The 20,266-nt window shown below is 44.2% G+C and overlaps 1 protein-coding gene across 8 annotated transcripts in view; it reads left to right on the top strand.

Moving 5' to 3' along the window:
- Nucleotides 1-20,266, top strand: part of LOC130295180 (cholesterol 24-hydroxylase-like) — a 62,389-nt gene that overhangs the window by 3,364 nt on the left and 38,759 nt on the right. For 6 of the 8 annotated variants that reach the window (XM_056545635.1, XM_056545633.1, XM_056545634.1 and 3 more), the window contains exons 2-14: nucleotides 862-939; nucleotides 3,131-3,212; nucleotides 6,023-6,096; nucleotides 8,366-8,452; nucleotides 10,942-11,080; nucleotides 11,157-11,270; nucleotides 11,424-11,580; nucleotides 11,926-11,988; nucleotides 14,926-14,998; nucleotides 16,056-16,140; nucleotides 16,321-16,431; nucleotides 16,738-16,826; nucleotides 19,030-19,096. In XM_056545635.1, the coding sequence (XP_056401610.1) occupies nucleotides 3,168-3,212; nucleotides 6,023-6,096; nucleotides 8,366-8,452; nucleotides 10,942-11,080; nucleotides 11,157-11,270; nucleotides 11,424-11,580; nucleotides 11,926-11,988; nucleotides 14,926-14,998; nucleotides 16,056-16,140; nucleotides 16,321-16,431; nucleotides 16,738-16,826; nucleotides 19,030-19,096 (1,104 nt within the window). In that variant the 5' untranslated portion in view covers nucleotides 862-939; nucleotides 3,131-3,167. The remainder of the gene's footprint in view (nucleotides 1-861; nucleotides 940-3,130; nucleotides 3,213-6,022; nucleotides 6,097-8,365; nucleotides 8,453-10,941; nucleotides 11,081-11,156; nucleotides 11,271-11,423; nucleotides 11,581-11,925; nucleotides 11,989-14,925; nucleotides 14,999-16,055; nucleotides 16,141-16,320; nucleotides 16,432-16,737; nucleotides 16,827-19,029; nucleotides 19,097-20,266) is intronic. The other 2 variants (XM_056545637.1, XM_056545638.1) reach the window with 2 other exon arrangements.

Raw genomic sequence — 20,266 nt, forward strand, 5'->3', positions numbered from 1 at the left:
TACATCAAGAGGCGTAAACTGAAGGTTTTGCCATAGCCTTCACAATCTCCTGACCTCAACATAATTGAAAATCTATGGATAGACCTTAAAAGAGCAGTGCGTGACAGACAGCCCAGAAATCTCAAAGAACTGGAAGACTTTTGTAAGGAAGAATGGGCAAAGATACCTCAAACAAGAATTGAAAGACTCTTGGCTGCTACAAAAAGCGTTTACAAGCTGTGATACTTGCCAAAGGGGGCAGTACAAGATATTAACTCTGCAGGGGGCACAAACTTTTGCAGACGCCATTTTTTTTGTTTTCTGTTATTTTGAAAGTGTAAATGATGGAAATAAAATGTAACTTTTGGTGACATATTATAAGAATGTCTAATCTGTAATTTGATGCCTTTTGGAGATTTTTCCATCTTTCCTTGGCTTCTTTATGCACATAACTTTTTTTACCTGAGGTGCCCAAACTTTTGATCCCCACTGCACATCCTGTTTATATCCTGTATACTTCCTGTATATAGCCTTACATATTGGTCTGTATATAGTCTGTATACATCTTGTATATATCCTGTATATGGCCTTACATATTGCCCTGTATATAGTCTGTATACATCCTGTATATGGCCTGTATATAGTCTGTATACATCCTGTATATAACCTTACATATGGGCCTGTATATAGTCTGTATACATCCTGTATCTAGCCTTACATATGGGCCTGTATATATCCTGTATATAGCCTTACATTTTGGTCTGTATATAATCTGTGTACATCCTGTATATAGCCTTACATATGGGCCTGTATATATCCTGTATATATCCTGTACACACTGTGTAGTATAAAGCGCTGACATATTCTTTCTTCTCCCCACAGTTTCCTCTTTGGTCACACTTATTCCCTTAAGAAAGCGTTAGACAACCTCAAGGTGACGCACGACCTCTACCTGAGATGGTAGGTACATAGTAATGGGGGTGAGAACATTGGTCCTATCTCCCGTCAGTCCTCCTGGACCTACAATCCTGTCCTGTCCCGGATCTGTAGTGAAGCCAACAAGGAGCAGAACTGCGTCCATTGTAGGAGAGGTTGTATGTAGCAGAGATCACAGCGTCACCCGGGCAGGGACGGATTCTGCAGGTCACACCAGGACGGCATTGTAGAAAGTCCCGACACACCCGTCCTGTCATGGAAAGTTCTTCCGCCTCCCAACAGATCTTCTCTGTCCCTACTTTCTTTACCATCTCTGCTTGTCGCCAATAAATGGAATTATATTCTAGTTCACTGCAAAAGCTCAAAACACATCCTGATCCAATACTCCTGGCAGCTGAGTGTTTGCTACAGTTTCTTCCTTATACACTGATACATTTTATCTGCATAGATACATAGAAGCAACTGGAGAGAAGCAGAGATGTTCTACTGTGTCTGATACATTGTAATAAACCCTCAGCTGTGAGAAGTATTGGGCTCTTTTTCACACTGAATTTTGCATTTCCCATGGTATTTGTTATACTAGGGCAGGGAATTGCAAAACTACAACTCCCAGCATGCCCAGACAGCCAAAGGCTGTCTGGGCATGCTAGGTGTTGTAGTTTTGCAACAGCAGGAGGCACAATGATGGTCTTGGCATGCTGGAAGTTGTAGTTTTACAACATCTGGAGGCACACTGGTTGGTCCGGGCATTCTGGGAGTTGTAGTTTTGCAACAGCTGGAGGCACACTGATGGTTTGGGCATGATGGGGGTTGTAGTTTTACAACAGCTGGAGGCACACTGGTTGGTCCGGGCATTCTGGGAGTTGTAGTTTTGCAACAGCTGGAGGCACACTGATGGTCCGGGCATGATGGGAGTTGTAGTTTTACAACAGCTGGAGGCACACTGGTTGGTCCGGGCATGATGGGAGTTGTAGTTTTACAACAGCTGGAGGCACACTGATGGTCCGGGCATGATGGGAGTTGTAGTTTTACAACAGCTGGAGGCACACTGGTTGGTCTGGGCATTCTGGGAGTTGTAGTTTTACAATAGCTGGAGGCACACTGGTTGGGAAAACTGTGTACTAGGGTCTCATGTTAACAGATATATATATATATATATATATATATATATATATATATATATATATATATAGTTTTATTTATTTTATTGATCCCGCTCTGCGTTATAATGCAGACGTCTGTACTATTGCATCCAGAAAATGAAGCCTTAAAGGGGTACTCCACTGGAAATTTTTTTTTTAAATCAACTGGTGCCAGAAAGTTGAACAGAATTGTAAATTACTTATATTAAAAAAATCTTAATCTTTCCAGTACTTATCAGCTGCTGTATGCTCCACAGGAAGTTCTTTTCTTTTTGGATTATCTTTCTGTCTGATCACAGTGCTCTCTGCTGACACCTCTGTCCATTTTTGGAACTTTCCAGAGTAGGAGCAAATCCCCATAGTGAACCTCTCCTGCTCTGGACAGTTCATGATATGGACAGAGGTGTCAGCAGAGAGCGCTGTGGTCAGACTGAAAAGAAATTCAAAAAGAAAAGAACTTCCTGTGGAACATACAGAAGCTTATAAGTACTAGAAAGAATAGGATTTTTTAATAGAAAGAATTTACAAATCTATTTAACTTTCTGGCACCAGTTGATAAAAAAAAAATAAAAGTTTTCCAGTGGAGTACCCCTTTAAGTGAACGAGAATCAGACAGAGGCCAAAATGAGTCTTTTTAGACTATACAACATGAAAGATTCCATTCAATGACAGCAAGCAAGGATGCTGAAAGTGGATTTACATTGCAGATTCCATTATAAAGTGAGGCTATGTCATAGAAATGCTGTAGATGTTATAGAAAGATAGAATCCTAACAACAACAATAATAATGTAACAAAAAGGCGGAATGTGACTGCGGAGATCCTCGTGCCCTTAGGGTACCGCCACACATTACAGCTACCGCACCTTTGTTACGCTGGGCGATGGCTGCAGCTTTTAACCATTCAACTGCAGATTAACAGGCAAATGCGTTGTGAAACCGAATCCTCACATGACTGGAAGATCCCCTGCTGACCCAGCGCCCCCTGCTGGAAGCCCTTAGTCATAGCCTCCCATTGGGGGAAATGTCTTTATCTGGGGGGATTCTCCTCTAAATCCTGATTTGCATTTTCTAGGGCAGAAGAATACGGCCCCGTGGTTAGATTAAACTTCATGCATTATGTATTTTTAATAGTGACCAGTCCAGAGGCGGTTAAGGTAAGAGGGTGGGGGAGGGGCGGTGTGCTAAATTAATGGTGTCTAACAATAAATCAGACATAACAATAAAACATCCTGCCTAGTATTATGTTGTTTCCTTGCCCCATATACAGCTGTGATGTCCTGTGGGATCTGATGGGTCTGCGGGGCCCCATACACAGCTGTGATGTTCTGTGTGATCTGACCGGTCTGTGGGGCCCCATACACAGCTGTGATGTCCTGTGTGATCTGACCGGTCTGCGGGGCCCATACACAGCTGTGATGTCCTGTGTGATCTGACCGGTCTGTGGGGCCCCATACACAGCTGTGATGTCCTGTGTGATCTGACCGGTCTGCGGGGCCCTATACACAGCTGTGATGTCCTGTGTGATCTGACCGGTCTGCGGGGCCCATACACAGCTGTGATGTCCTGTGTGATCTGACCGGTCTGTGGGGCCCCATACACAGCTGTGATGTCCTGTGTGATCTGACCGGTCTGTGGGGCCCCATACACAACTGTGATGTCCTGTGTGATCTGACCAGTCTGCGGGGCCCCATATACAGCTGTGATGTCCTGTGTGATCTGACCAGTCTGCGGGGCCCCATACACAGCTGTGATGTCCTGTGTGATCTGACCGGTCTGCGGGGCCCCATACACAGCTGTGATGTCCTGTGTGATCTGACCGGTCTGCGGGGCCCATACACAGCTGTGATGTCCTGTGGGATCTGATGGGTCTGCGGGGCCCCATACACAGCTGTGATGTCCTGTGTGATCTGACCGGTCTGCGGGGCCCATACACAGCTGTGATGTCCTTTGTGATCTGACTGGTCTGTGGGGCCCCATACACAGCTGTGATGTCCTGTGTGATCTGACCGGTCTGTGGGGCCCCATACACAGCTGTGATGTCCTGTGTGATCTGACCGGTCTGTGGGGCCTCATACACAGCTGTGATGTCCTGTGTGATCTGACCGGTCTGCGGGGCCCTATACACAGCTGTGATGTCCTGTGTGATCTGACCGGTCTGCGGGGCCTCATACACAGCTGTGATGTCCTCTGTGATCTGACCAGTCTGTGGGGCCCCATACACAGCTGTGATGTCCTGTGTGATCTGACCGGTCTGTGGGGCCTCATACACAGCTGTGATGTCCTGTGTGATCTGACCGGTCTGTAGGGCCCCATAAACAGCTGTGATGTCCTGTGTGATCTGATGGGTCTGCGGGGCCCCATACACAGCTGTGATGTTCTGTGTGATCTGACCGGTCTGTGGGGCCCCATACACAGCTGTGATGTCCTGTGTGATCTGACCGGTCTGCGGGGCCCATACACAGCTGTGATGTCCTGTGTGATCTGACCGGTCTGTGGGGCCCCATACACAGCTGTGATGTCCTGTGTGATCTGACCGGTCTGCGGGGCCCTATACACAGCTGTGATGTCCTGTGTGATCTGACCGGTCTGCGGGGCCCATACACAGCTGTGATGTCCTGTGTGATCTGACCGGTCTGTGGGGCCCCATACACAGCTGTGATGTCCTGTGTGATCTGACCGGTCTGTGGGGCCCCATACACAACTGTGATGTCCTGTGTGATCTGACCAGTCTGCGGGGCCCCATATACAGCTGTGATGTCCTGTGTGATCTGACCAGTCTGCGGGGCCCCATACACAGCTGTGATGTCCTGTGTGATCTGACCGGTCTGCGGGGCCCCATACACAGCTGTGATGTCCTGTGTGATCTGACCGGTCTGCGGGGCCCATACACAGCTGTGATGTCCTGTGGGATCTGATGGGTCTGCGGGGCCCCATACACAGCTGTGATGTCCTGTGTGATCTGACCGGTCTGCGGGGCCCATACACAGCTGTGATGTCCTTTGTGATCTGACTGGTCTGTGGGGCCCCATACACAGCTGTGATGTCCTGTGTGATCTGACCGGTCTGTGGGGCCCCATACACAGCTGTGATGTCCTGTGTGATCTGACCGGTCTGTGGGGCCTCATACACAGCTGTGATGTCCTGTGTGATCTGACCGGTCTGCGGGGCCCTATACACAGCTGTGATGTCCTGTGTGATCTGACCGGTCTGCGGGGCCTCATACACAGCTGTGATGTCCTCTGTGATCTGACCAGTCTGTGGGGCCCCATACACAGCTGTGATGTCCTGTGTGATCTGACCGGTCTGTGGGGCCTCATACACAGCTGTGATGTCCTGTGTGATCTGACCGGTCTGTAGGGCCCCATAAACAGCTGTGATGTCCTGTGTGATCTGACCAGTCTGTGGGGCCCCATACACAGCTGTGATGTCCTGTGTGATCTGACCAGTCTGTGGGGCCTCATACACAGCTGTGATGTCCTGTGTGATCTGACCGGTCTGTGGGGCCCCATACACAGCTGTGATGTCCTGTGTGATCTGACCGGTCTGTGGGGCCCCATACACAGCTGTGATGTCCTGTGTGATCTGACCGGTCTGTGGGGCCTCATACACAGCTGTGATGTCCTGTGTGATCTGACCGGTCTGTAGGGCCCCATAAACAGCTGTGATGTCCTGTGTGATCTGACCAGTCTGTGGGGCCCCATACACAGCTGTGATGTCCTGTGTGATCTGACCAGTCTGTGGGGCCCCATACACAGCTGTGATGTCCTGTGTGATCTGACCAGTCTGTGGGGCCCCATACACAGCTGTGATGTCCTGTGTGATCTGACCGGTCTGTGGGGCCCCATATACAGCTGTGATGTCCTGTGTGATCTGACTGATCAGCTGAGTATTGTCTATTTTCTGATCGTCTTATAGTTTCTGTAGTTATACACTTTTCTAATATATTATTTTGCGCTCTTTTTAGGAATATATGATGTCATCAAAATATCCAAAGGATCCGGACACCTACAACCGGCTGTTCTATATATTTGGCAAGAGGTGTGTAAATGAGCGCAGTTATATACAGTGTCTACCATATATGTATATACAGTGTCTACCATATATATGTATATACAGTGTCTACCATGTATGTATATATACAATGTCTACCATATAGGTGTATATACAGTGTCTACCATATATGTGTATATACAGTGTCTACCATATATGTGTATATACAGTGTCTACCATATATGTGTATATACAGTGTCTACCATATATGTATATACAGTGTCTACCATATAGGTGTATATACAGTGTCTACCATATATATGTATATAGTGTCTACCATATATGTGTATATACAGTGTCTACCATATAGGTGTATATACAGTGTCTACCATATATGTATATACAGTGTCTACCATATAGGTGTATATACAGTGTCTACCATATAGGTGTATATACAGTGTCTACCATATATGTGTATATACAGTGTCTACCATATATGTATATACAGTGTCTACCATATAGGTGTATATACAGTGTCTACCATATAGGTGTATATACAGTGTCTACCATATAGGTGTATATACAGTGTCTACCATATAGGTGTATATACAGTGTCTACCATATAGGTGTATATACAGTGTCTACCATATAGGTGTATATACAGTGTCTACCATATAGGTGTATATACAGTGTCTACCATATAGGTGTATATACAGTGTCTACCATATAGGTGTATATACAGTGTCTACCATGTAAGTATATATACAGTGTCTACCATGTAAGTATATATACAGTGTCTACCATGTATGTGTATATACAGTGTCTAAAAATATATGTATATGCACAGTGTCTACCCTATATATGTATATGTACAGTGTCTACCCTATATATGTATATGTACAGTGTCTACCCTATATATGTATATGTACAGTGTCTACCCTATATATGTATATGTACAGTGTCTACCCTATATATGTATATGTACAGTGTCTACCCTATATATGTATATGTACAGTGTCTACCCTATATATGTATATGTACAGTGTCTACCCTATATATGTACAGTGTCTACCCTATATATGTACAGTGTCTACCCTATATATGTATATGTACAGTGTCTACCCTATATATGTACAGTGTCTACCCTATATATGTACAGTGTCTACCCTATATATGTACAGTGTCTACCCTATATATGTACAGTGTCTACCCTATATATGTATATGTACAGTGTCTACCCTATATATGTACAGTGTCTACCCTATATATGTACAGTGTCTACCCTATATATGTACAGTGTCTACCCTATATATGTATATGTACAGTGTCTACCCTATATATGTACAGTGTCTACCCTATATATGTATATGTACAGTGTCTACCCTATATATGTATATGTACAGTGTCTACCCTATATATGTACAGTGTCTACCCTATATATGTATATGTACAGTGTCTACCCTATATATGTATATGTACAGTGTCTACCCTATATATGTACAGTGTCTACCCTATATATGTATATGTACAGTGTCTACCCTATATATGTATATGTACAGTGTCTACCCTATATATGTATATGTACAGTGTCTACCCTATATATGTACAGTGTCTACCCTATATATGTATATGTACAGTGTCTACCCTATATATGTATATGTACAGTGTCTACCCTATATATGTGTATATGTACAGTGTCTACCCTATATATGTATATGTACAGTGTCTACCCTATATATGTATATGTACAGTGTCTACCCTATATATGTATATGTACAGTGTCTACCCTATATATGTATATGTACAGTGTCTACCCTATATATGTATATGTACAGTGTCTACCCTATATATATGTATGTACAGTGTCTACCCTATATATATATATGTACAGTGTCTACCCTATATATGTATATGTACAGTGTCTACCCTATATATGTATATGTACAGTGTCTACGATAAGTGTGTCCACCCCAGATATTTATATTTATTTAAACAGTATCTTCAGTATCTTCTCCCATAAGTCCACCCCAGATAGACCGAGAGAGATACATATAGGGGGTGGACTCACTCATGGGAGCTCCATCTATCTTCCTATCTATATACAGTATGAGGGCATACTGTAGTGCAGTGGTCATTAACCCATAAAATCCCAGCATGTACTGAGGGCTGTCAGGGTATGATGGGCGTTATAGTTCAGCTGGAGAGCTGTTCGGGTGGTTGATTTCTAGTGAGGACCTCAAGGCCTAAAATGACCCAAAATTTGTGTTTCTACATGGATGTCACAGACTAAATCCTTCACATTATTTCATCTCTGCAGATTCATGGGGAAGGGATTAGTGACTGATCCAGATCATGAACACTGGTATAAACAGCGACGCATCATGGACCCAGCATTTAGCAACACGTGAGTCCGGAACATTCCTCATATTTAGGGAGGATAGATGAATGGATAGGCTGTATTCTCAGTGATGTCAGTGCTGATCTCTAGTGATGGATAGGCTGTATTCTCAGTGATGTCACCACTGATCTCTAGTGATGGATAGGATGTATTCTCAGTGATGTCGCCGCTGATCTCTAGTGATGGATAGACTGTATTCTCAGTGATGTCACCGCTGATCTCTAGTGATGGATAGGATGTATTCTCAGTGATGTCACCGCTGATCTCTAGTGATGGATAGGCTGTATTCTCAGTGATGTCACCGCTGATCTCTAGTGATGGATAGACTGTATTCTCAGTGATGTCACCGCTGATCTCTAGTGATGGATAGGATGTATTCTCAGTGATGTCACCGCTGATCTCTAGTGATGGATAGACTGTATTCTCAGTGATGTCACCGCTGATCTCTAGTGATGGATAGGATGTATTCTCAGTGATGTCACCGCTGATCTCTAGTGATGGATAGGATGTATTCTCAGTGATGTCACCGCTGATCTCTAGTGATGGATAGGCTGTATTCTCAGTGATGTCACTGCTGATCTCTAGTGATGGATAGGCTGTATTCTCAGTGATGTCACCGCTGATCTCTAGTGATGGACAGACTGTATTCTCAGTGATGTCACTGCTGATCTCTAGTGATGGATAGGCTGTACTCTCAGTGATGTCACTGCTGATCTCTAGTGATGGATAGGCTGTACTCTCAGTGATGTCACTGCTGATCTCTAGTGATGGATAGGATGTATTCTCAGTGATGTCACCTCTGATCTCTAGTGATGGATAGACTGTATTCTCAGTGATGTCACTGCTGATCTCTAGTGATGGATAGGCTGTATTCTCAGTGATGTCACCGCTGATCTCTAGTGATGGATAGGCTGTACTCTCAGTGATGTCACTGCTGATCTCTAGTGATGGATAGGCTGTACTCTCAGTGATGTCACTGCTGATCTCTAGTGATGGATAGGATGTATTCTCAGTGATGTCACCGCTGATCTCTAGTGATGGATAGGCTGTATTCTCAGTGATGTCACTGCTGATCTCTAGTGAATGGATAGGCTGTATTCTCAGTGATGTCACTGCTGATCTCTAGTGATGGATAGGCTGTATTCTCAGTGATGTCACCGCTGATCTCTAGTGATGGATAGACTGTATTCTCAGTGATGTCACCGCTGATCTCTAGTGATGGATAGGATGTATTCTCAGTGATGTCACCGCTGATCTCTAGTGAATGGATAGGCTGTATTCTCAGTGATGTCACTGCTGATCTCTAGTGATGGATAGGATGTATTCTCAGTGATGTCACCGCTGATCTCTAGTGATGGATAGGCTGTATTCTCAGTGATGTCACCGCTGATCTCTAGTGATGGATAGGCTGTATTCTCAGTGATGTCACCGCTGATCTCTAGTGATGGATAGGCTGTATTCTCAGTGATGTCACCGCTGATCTCTAGTGATGGATAGGCTGTATTCTCAGTGATGTCACCGCTGATCTCTAGTGATGGATAGGCTGTATTCTCAGTGATGTCACCGCTGATCTCTAGTGATGGATAGACTGTATTCTCAGTGATGTCACCGCTGATCTCTAGTGATGGATAGGATGTATTCTCAGTGATGTCACCACTGATCTCTAGTGATAGGATGTATTCTCAGTGATGCCACCGCTGATCTCTAGTGATGGATAGGATGTATTCTCAGTGATGTCACCGCTGATCTCTAGTGAATGGATAGGATGTGTTCTCAGTGATGTCACTGCTGATCTCTAGTGATGGATAGGATGTATTCTCAGTGATGTCACCGCTGATCTCTAGTGAATGGATAGGCTGTATTCTCAGTGATGTCACCGCTGATCTCTAGTGATGGATAGACTGTATTCTCAGTGATGTCACCGCTGATCTCTAGTGATGGATAGGCTGTATTCTCAGTGATGTCGCCGCTGATCTCTAGTGATGGATAGGCTGTATTCTCAGTGATGTCACCGCTGATCTCTTGTGATGGATAGGCTGTATTCTCAGTGATGTCACTGCTGATCCCTAGTGATGTATAGGATGTATTCTCAGTGATGTCACCGCTGATCTCTAGTGAATGGATAGGCTGTATTCTCAGTGATGTCACCGCTGATCTCTAGTGATGGATAGGCTGTATTCTCAGTGATGTCACCGCTGATCTCTAGTGATGGATAGGCTGTATATTCTGTAAATACTGTATGTTGTATGATCTTCTGACATTGTTCACACTGTTCTTCTCATTCTTTGTTGAGTGGACCCGGAGGGGATGGGTGGGATCCAGAACATATATCACAATGACCCCCACTATTAGTATACAGCCCTATGGAGTAACTCCTGCAGTGATATGTGGATTCTTCTCACTATGGTCATCAGTTCTGTATGGAGCGGTGATATAGTGACCCCCATATGTGAACTGGTCCCAGTGGGCTCCAGTCTGATTCCAGTCCCTCTTAGGTATCTCCGGGAGATGGTCGGGGTCTTCAATGAAAGGGCGGAGTGCCTGATGGAACGATTGGCTGAGAAAGCAGATGGGAAACAGCAAGTGGGTCTGCACTCAATCATCAACTGCGTCACCATGGACGTCATCACCAAGGTGAGAGCCAGACCTGGAAAATGGGGTACGGATAGATCTGGTAACAACAAAATAACCGCATTCCTGTCTCCCGCAGGTCGCGTTCGGCATGGAACTGGGCCTGACAGAGGGAAATAAAAGTGATTTCCCAAACGCAGTCGCTCTGGCTCTAGAGGGGATGATAAAATATATGCAAAACCCGTTCATGCAGGTGAGAGCGCCATCTACAGGCAGACTGTGGTTGATCGGCTGTTTATTGTAATAATATATTGTTTATCAAATGAAACTCGAGTCTCAAGAACTGAACATAGAATAATCTGATCAGAGCCAAGGATTGCAGTAATGTCTCTCCTCTCCATTGTAGTACATGCCCCAGCACCGAGCATACGTCCGTTCAGTCGAGGAATGTGCTGTTCTGCTGCGGAATACAGGCCGAGAATGTATCGAGCAGAGGAAGAGAGCGAAGCTGAATGGAGAGGAACTTCCCAAAGACATCCTGACCAAGATCCTGGAGTGTGCGGGTGTGTTACTGTGTGACTATACCCAGTATGTAATGAATGTATTATACTCCAGAGCTGTACTCACTATTCTGCTGGTGAGGTCACTGTGTACATACATTACTTATCCTATACTGATCCTGAGTTATATCCTGTATTATACCCCAGAGCTGTACTCACTATTCTGCTGGTGAGATCACTGTGTACACACATTACATTACTTATCCTGTACTGATCCTGAGTTATATCCTGTATTATACTCCAGAGCTGTACTCACTATTCTGCTGGTGAGGTCACGGTGTACATACTTACATTACTTAATGGGACATTTTGTATTCAGCTCTGACCTCTTTCCCTTTGTCGTTTTAGATGAGCAGAACGGGTTGGACGATGAGGTTATGTTGGACAATTTTGTCACCTTCTTTGTAGCAGGTAAGTACATGATATATTTGAAAAACCATAAAGCAAAGCTAAAATGAATCCTTTATTACAAAATGCAAAAAAACACAAACAAAGTTAAAAGATAGCACCAGTTATAGATACATTCAGATACAGTGAGGTCAATCCCTATATATACACCTATACCCTATATATATTTGGGTATAGGTGTATGTATAGGGATTGACCTCACTGTATCTGAATGTATCTATAACTGGTGCTATCTTTTAACTTTGTTTGTGTTTTTTGCATTTTGTAATAAAGGATTAATTTTAGCTTTGCTTTATGGTTTTTGGAATTTTGAGAATCGCTTTAATAGAGATATCTATATAGTCTGTGATAGAGACATGATATATTTGATTTTTTTTCTGCCCAGTACAGATGTGGTAGAGCAGTCACTATAATATTCGCACACGTCACCTTACAGCTGTCAGTCCGAGTCCAGATGGATGACTGCTGCCAGCAATACATTTATTTACTTTGTGGCCAAATATGGAAAAAATTCATATACTTTATTGAAAATACAATAAAAACTTATATTAAAAAATTACATAACAATAATAAATCGGTGGTCATACAACACACACTGCAAAAGAATGATGAGAATGTCCCGTACGAATAAACAAAATGCACAAAATACAGAAGGTCTCATTCGAAATGGTGGCGTACCACATGGGATATGTCAATATGTAAATACATAATATGTATAGGAATGAGACTATGAGGAACAAGAATCGAATACAAAGAAAGGAAGGGCAGGGTAAACAAAGAATGGAAAAAGCAAACAAATTCTGGTCATGCACCCTATCCTGGGACAGCTCACCTACCCCGAACGCATTTTCGCTTGCAAGCGGCAAGCGAAAACGCGTTCGGGGTAGGTGAGCTGTCCCAGGATAGGGTGCATGACCAGAATTTGTTTGCTTTTTCCATTCTTTGTTTACCCTGCCCTTCCTTCCTTTGTATTCGATTCTTGTTCCTCATAGTCCTTATATTGTTCCTTAATATAAGTTTTTATTGTATTTTCAATAAAGTATATGAATTTTTTCCATATTTGGCCTCATTGTTTTTGGTGAGAGTATGTTATAGTGGCCTATGGTACTATTACTTAGTTAGTTTGGCTAACATTTATTTACTTTGTACAGAATGAACATATCCATTTTCTGGTATAGGGAGCTGTAACATCTATATGCAGTGAGCTCCCCCTAGTGGTGGCTGCTGGCAGGCAGAATGTTATCTCACTCTCTGGCTGTCTAGAACTGGTTCATACGAATCCCAAAATTTTTGTCCAGCACGATATGAATTTTTCCCATACCGCAATACCTTCCCATACGGCAATACCAGTTGGGCCCCTCCCCCTCGGGATTGAATGAATTATCAACCCAGTAACCCAGTGCTGCGCTGTGCCCACATCGGGGAACTAATCATATTTGACCCACGAGCATTGTTCTGCTTCTCCCCCCAATTATATCAGCGCTGTGCTGTCCCCATCGGGGAACTAATCAATCACCCGCAAGCGCTGCCTCCCTCGTCCTCCTGTTTGTTGCGGGCTGCCGGCACTGACACTCTATATACTGTACGCTGGATCCCTATGCCCGGGCTGCAAAAGATAAACAAAATAAACTTTAACTCACCTTCCCCCATTGGAGAGCCGTCAGCCTATCACCGGCCGCAGCAATGTTCCGCCTCGGCCGGTGATAGGTTGAGCGCACTGTTCTGTAAGAAGCCGGCTTTTTACATGGCAGTGCGCTCAACATATCACCGGCCGAGGCGGAGCATTGCTGCGGCCGGTGATAGGCTGATGGCTCTCTGACGTTCCCATCCCCAGGAAGAGTGTGAGGCCGGTACCGGACCAATGGGAGGTAAGTTTAAGTTTATTTTGTTTATCTTTTGCAGCCCGGGCATATGGATACAGTGTACAGTATAGAGGTACAGCACCGGCGGCCGCAACAAACAGGAGTACAAGGAGGGCAGCGCTTGTGGGTGACATGTGATTAGTTCCCCGATGGGGACAGCGCAGCGCTGAGAAGCAGAACAATGCTCGCGGGTCACATGATTTGGGGAGGGGGAGAAATACCGCTATGTACACCGTGGAACCGCCATAAGTTACAAAAATACAGTGATACACAATTTTGGTCGTACCGCCCAGCTCTAATCTCAAGCCCTAAAAAGCTATATTGATGCACACGTAATGTTAGAACTGTTTAACCCCTTCCTGTTGTTTATACACATCAAGATGTTTGGAAGGAGCTGGGCTCACTGCGTGCATTGTTTATGGCGGCTGTTTTCCACCTGACAACCACCTCCTGTTACCGGGATCAGAGATAAACTTCTTGGTCGCCGTCTTAGTAAACCTGCTACATCAGTGGTCCAAACTGTGGAACTCCAGCTTTTGCAAAACCACAACTCCCAGCATGCCCGGACAGCTAACGGCTGTCCAGGCATGCTGGAAGTTGTAGTTATGCCACAGCTGGAGGTCTGCATTTTCAGAACACTGTTCTACACCCTGCAAGTGGATAGGATTGCAGCTGGATGCCTAGTGAAGGTCCCTCCCTGCAGCAGCCAACCTGGTACCTGTAGTACAACCTGTCCATTGCAGTACTAAATTGTAGTTTATTGTACTATTGATTGCAACCTCTAGAGGTCAAATAACTTATTGGAATGAACAAAAATAACACCTAAAAAGTTCAATAAAAGTTTTTGAAATCTGAAAAGTTGTTTTTTTTTGTCAACTCGTCTCTTTAAATTTAATTAAAGTGTTGTCTCCCCAACACTGGGTTTCAATGAACGCTACAGCTCACCGCGCAAAAAAGATGCTATTATTATTATTATTTTATTTTTTAAAGTTATTGATTAGTAAAAGACAACAAGAAGGGGTTAACAAACAAATGGTGCGAAATGGTTTAGATCTGAGTTTTTGCTTTTCATACGCAGGACAAGAGACCACAGCAAACCAGCTGTCATTCACCATGATGGAGCTGACGAGACAGCCGGAGATCACACAGAGGTGAGGAGAGAGCGCACTACTGTATCCACAGTCATCTCCTCCATAGGGGTGTAAAGAAACGAAGGCCGGGTGAGGTCTACATATGGATTAGAGTCAGATACTGAAACATTCTTTTTTTCCAGTTTGTTTATTTTTTAATCATTATGGAGGCAGACATCTTGCCGGAGCTGTTTTTAGTGATGGCATTTAGTTCTATACTTTACAGCAGACTTATAGACAACAATAGACAGGAACCGTTACATTGACATGAATGGGAAATGTTTCTGGACGTCCTCTGTGACCTGTGCAGAGGTCATTCTACAGTGAGGGGGCGGTTGAGTTTCTATTATCTTCTCTATCTGCAGGGAGAGGGATGCTGAGCTCCTGTTGTCTTCCCTGTCTACAGGGAGGGGGAGGTTAAGCTCCTATTGTCCTCTCTATCTACGGGGAGGGGGGGTTAAGCTCCTACTGTCTTCTCTAACTACATGAAGGGGAATGCTGAGGTGCTATTGTCTTAATCTACAGGGAGGGGAAGGAGGAGCTTCTATTATCCTCTCTACACGGAGGGGGGAAGGCTAAGCTCCTATTGTCTTCTCTATCTACAGTGAGGGGGAGGCTGAGTTCCTATTGTCCTCTATCTACAGAGAAGGGGATGCTGAGGTCCTATTGTCCTCTATCTACAGAGCAGGGGATGCGGAGGTCCTATTGTCTTCTCTATCTACAAGTATCATGTTTTTATGTAATTCATTTTCATGTAAAACATTTTTTACGTTTTTTTTTTTCAAATTTTTCATTTTTATTATCCATTTTTTTTTTAAACTGATCAGTACAGCTATACAGTGACAAGGGGCACTATTAGCTAGACAAGACAATAGGATCTCAGCCTCTCCCTCCCTTTAGATAGAGAAGACAATAGGAGCTCAGCCTCCCCCTCGCTCTAGATAAAGAAGACAATCTCAGTCTACTGGGAGAAAGAGGCTGAGCTTCTAGTGTCTTTTCTATCTACAGCGAGGCGGAGGCTGAGCCCCTATTGTCTTCTGAAGAGTTAAATCATGATGTTATTTTCTATATGTTCCAGACTGCGGGCGGAGATAGATGAGGTCATCGGCTTTAAAAGGGATCTCAGCTATGATGACATCACAAACTTGACTTATATGACCCAGGTAATGACGTATATAAAGCAGCATATAAGGCGATGGCCTATGTGATGCAGGCGATGACCTAGGTGACGCAGGCGATGGCCTAGGTGACGCAGGCGATGACGGGGGCGGCTCTAAGGGCAGATCAGCGCCTAGAAAACTATATATATATATGTGTTTGTTGTGTGATCTGATGTCTTTCAGGTGCTAAAGGAATCTCTGCGCCTCTACCCGCCTGCCCCCGGGACAACACGTTATATAAAGGACGACGCTGTCATTGAGGGCATCAAGATACCAGGAGGTGTGCCCCTCATGGTGAGTCTAGTCACTGACCTCCAGACATAAGAGAGTCTGTACCGGCCATAGACACAACATAAATGTCTCACACAGTGTTTCCCAACCAGGGTGCCTCCAGCTGCTGCAAACTAAAACTCCTGGCATGGGGAATGATGGGGTTTGTAGTCTTGCAACATCTGGAGGCACCTGGAAGGGAAATACTGGTCTGGTGGATGAGATCCCCATGTTCAGCACTTACGCTGTCGTTTTCTTCCCCATCTTTTTTTTTATTCTCTTTGCTCGTTTGGTTTTACCCTTCGGCTTCTTACCCTTTATTCGTTTCAGTTTGACAGCTACGTCATGGGCCGACTGGAGAAGTTCTTTCCTGATCCTTACAAGTTTCATCCAGAAAGATTCAGCCCATCGGCTCCCAAGTAAGTAGAATATGCGTAATATATGAGGTGGGGGCTGTGCACCGGCCGCCATGATATCAGATCTGAGAGCCCCACATTACTGAAAAATCACTGCCACTCTTGCCCTCAGGTTGTGAGGGGTATTACAACTTTACTCCATTCACTTCAATGGAACTGAGCTGCAATATCACACACAACCTGAGGACATGGGTGCCACTGTTTTTGGAAGGAATTGGCTCTGTTTTTCTAATCCTGAATAAGCCCTTAAAGTGACAGTCCAGCATTTTATTTCTTATCCCCCATCCAAAGGATAAGTGTCTGATCGCTGGGGGCCCAAGTGCTACAACCCCCGCGATCTTCTGTACAGCAGTTGTGTATCTCCGGCTCTCCCATAAAGATGTATAGATAGGGCATGTCAACCCCTGTGCCAGGCAGGAGATCGTGGGGGTCGCAGCAGTCGGACCCCCCCACAATCACTCACTTATCCCCTATCCTTTGAATTAAGGGATAAGAAGTAAAATTCTTGACTACCCTTTTAAGCCATTTGGCTGTCCGGGCATGCTGGAAGTTTTGCAACAGCTGGAGGCGCCCTGGTTGGGAAACACTGCTTTAAACATTACACACATCAGCAATTACTACATAGAATTTATCATTCAAATGCATATCCCCCATCTTGTAAAGTAATGCCGAATCACTGACCTCTGCCCTTAAAATGGAATTTTTTTTTTTCTTTTAAATCAGTTGGTGCCAGAATGTTATACAGTTTGGAAATTACTTCTATATGAAAATCGTAACCCTTCCAGTACTTATCAGCTGCTGTATGCTCCACAGGAATTTGTGTAGTTTTTTCCAGTCTGACCACGGTGCTCTCTGCTGACACCTCTGTCCATGTCAGGAACTGTCCGGAGAAAAAGATGTTCACTATGGGGATTTGCTCCTGTTCTAGACAGTGTCCATTTACCACCACTGATCACATGGTATGCTAATAATCTCCATCCCAGGATCAGTGGGGGTTGTAGAAGTCAGACCCCCTCCCCCACCCCCTAACAGTATTAAAATGTTGGCAGAACCTAGCAAAAAGCCATTTATTTTACAAGCTAAGAATCCCTCTTCAAGGTCTATACACAGCAAGATATCTGTAAATATGGGGAAAATAAATCAAATATTTGTGATTTACTAACCTTGTTAATAACTTAAAGGGGAACTCTGGTACTTAATAACAAAATAGGGGTTAAGTGTCTGATGGCAGGGGGTGCCGACCGCTGTGCCCCCCCCCCCCCCCACAATTTCCTGCCTGGTGCACCGTCTCTCCCCATGCACTCAACGGGCACCTGTGGATACGCAATTAGTTGTTAAAGGGGTACTCCGGTGGGAAACATTATTTTTTTATTTTTAAATCAACTGGTGCCAGAAAGCTAAACAGATTTGTAAATGCCTCCAGTCAAAAATCTTAATCCTTCCAGTACTTTTTAGCTGCTGTATACTACAGAGGAAATTCTTTTCTTTTTGAATTTCTTTTTTGTCTTGTCCACAATGCTCTCTGCTGACACCTCTGTCCGACTCAGGAACTGTCCAGAGCAGCATAGGTTTTCTGTGGGGATTTTCTCCTCCTCCTCTGGACAGTTCCTGACACGGGCATCAGGTGTCAGAAGAGAGAGCACTGTGGACAAGACAAAAAAGAAATTCAAAAAGAAAAGAATTCCTCTGTAGCATATAACTGCTAAAAAGTACTGGAAGGATTAAGATTTTTTAATAGGAGTTAATTACAAATCTGTTTAACTTTCTGGCACCATTTCATTTAAAAAAAAAAAAAAAAAAAAAGTTTCCCACCGGAGTACCCCTTTTAACAACTAATTGTGTGTATCCACAGGTGCCCATTGAGTGCATGGGGAGAGTCGGTGCACCAGGCAGGAAATTGTGGGGGGGACCCACTGCCATCAGACACTTAACCCCTATTTTGGCACCAGTTGATTTTAAAAATTCACCGGAGTGCTCCTTTAAAGGGCCTTTTACACTAGAGAATTTTAGTAGAACAGTCAGAGTATCACACTAGGAATGATTGCTGGGACAGTTTGTCCATAAAACACCCTGTTGGTCGGCCGCACATCTCTTCCCTCACAGGGGATGCTCGGCCACAAAGATGTAGTATGTGAAGGGCCAAACAATATATGTGTGAGCCTCAGATCAGCAGGTGTGACGCCATCTTGTTCCTGTCTCTTCACAGGCCGTACTATTGCTACTTCCCGTTTGCGCTGGGTCCTCGCTCCTGTCTCGGTCAGGTGTTCTCTCAGGTAAGTCACCTATAAAGCCAATATAATACACAACTGACCTGCATATATACCAGTGTTTCCCAACCAGTGTGCTTCCAGCTGTTGCAAAACTACAACACCCAGCATGCCCGGACAGCCAAAGGCTGTCCGGGCATGCTGGGAGTTGTAGTTTTGCAAAAGCTGGAGACACCCTGGTTGGAAAAAACTGATCTATACAGTAGTGGATTCTCAAATATGATCTAAAGTATGAAGCCTATTAGAAAGCTGTAGAAAAGTGATCAGGATTTATCTACTGTAATAGCATTTTCGTTGGCTCCCTGCTGCCATCTAATGGACACTTCAGGAATGATCTCATCTCATTTTACCAGCCCCCAAAATTCTAACGTAATTGTGGCTCTGCCTGTAGTTGTGAGGTCTCCTCCCTCTTCTACAATAAATCATTCAGTCAGTTAGAATTTGGTGGCTTGGACATCACTCGAATCTACTAAATGGATCATAAAATAATGGACGGTTTCTGCAATGTGAATGATCACCTATAAATACCAAGAGATCCTGAGTTATATCCTGTATTATACTCCAGAGCTGCACTCACTATTCTGCTGGTGAGATCACTGTGTACATACATTACATTACTTATCCTGTACTGATCCTGAGTTATATCCTGTATTATACTCCAGAGCTGTACTCACTATTCTGCTGGTGAGGTCACTGTGTACATACATTACATTACTTATCCTGTACTGATCCTGAGTTATATCCTGTATTATCCTCCATACTCCAGAGCTGTTCTCAATATTCTGCTGGTGAGGTCACTGTGTACATACATTACATTACTTATCCTGTACTGATCCTGAGTTATATCCTGTATTATACCCCAGAGCTGTACTCACTATTCTGCTGGTGGGGTCACTGTGTACATACATTACATTACTTATCCTGTACTGATCCTGAGTTATATCCTGTATTATCCTCCAGAGCTGTACTCACTATTCTGCTGGTGAGGTCACTGTGTACATACATTACATTACTTATCCTGTACTGATCCTGAGTTATATCCTGTATTATACTCCAGAGCTGTACTCACTATTCTGCTGGTGAGGTCACTGTGTACATTACATTACTTATCCTGTACTGATCCTGAGTTATATCCTGTATTATACTCCAGAGCTGTACTCACTATTCTGCTGGTGA

This window comes from Hyla sarda, chromosome 11, assembly GCF_029499605.1.
Source record: "Hyla sarda isolate aHylSar1 chromosome 11, aHylSar1.hap1, whole genome shotgun sequence".
NCBI lineage: Eukaryota > Metazoa > Chordata > Amphibia > Anura > Hylidae > Hyla > Hyla sarda.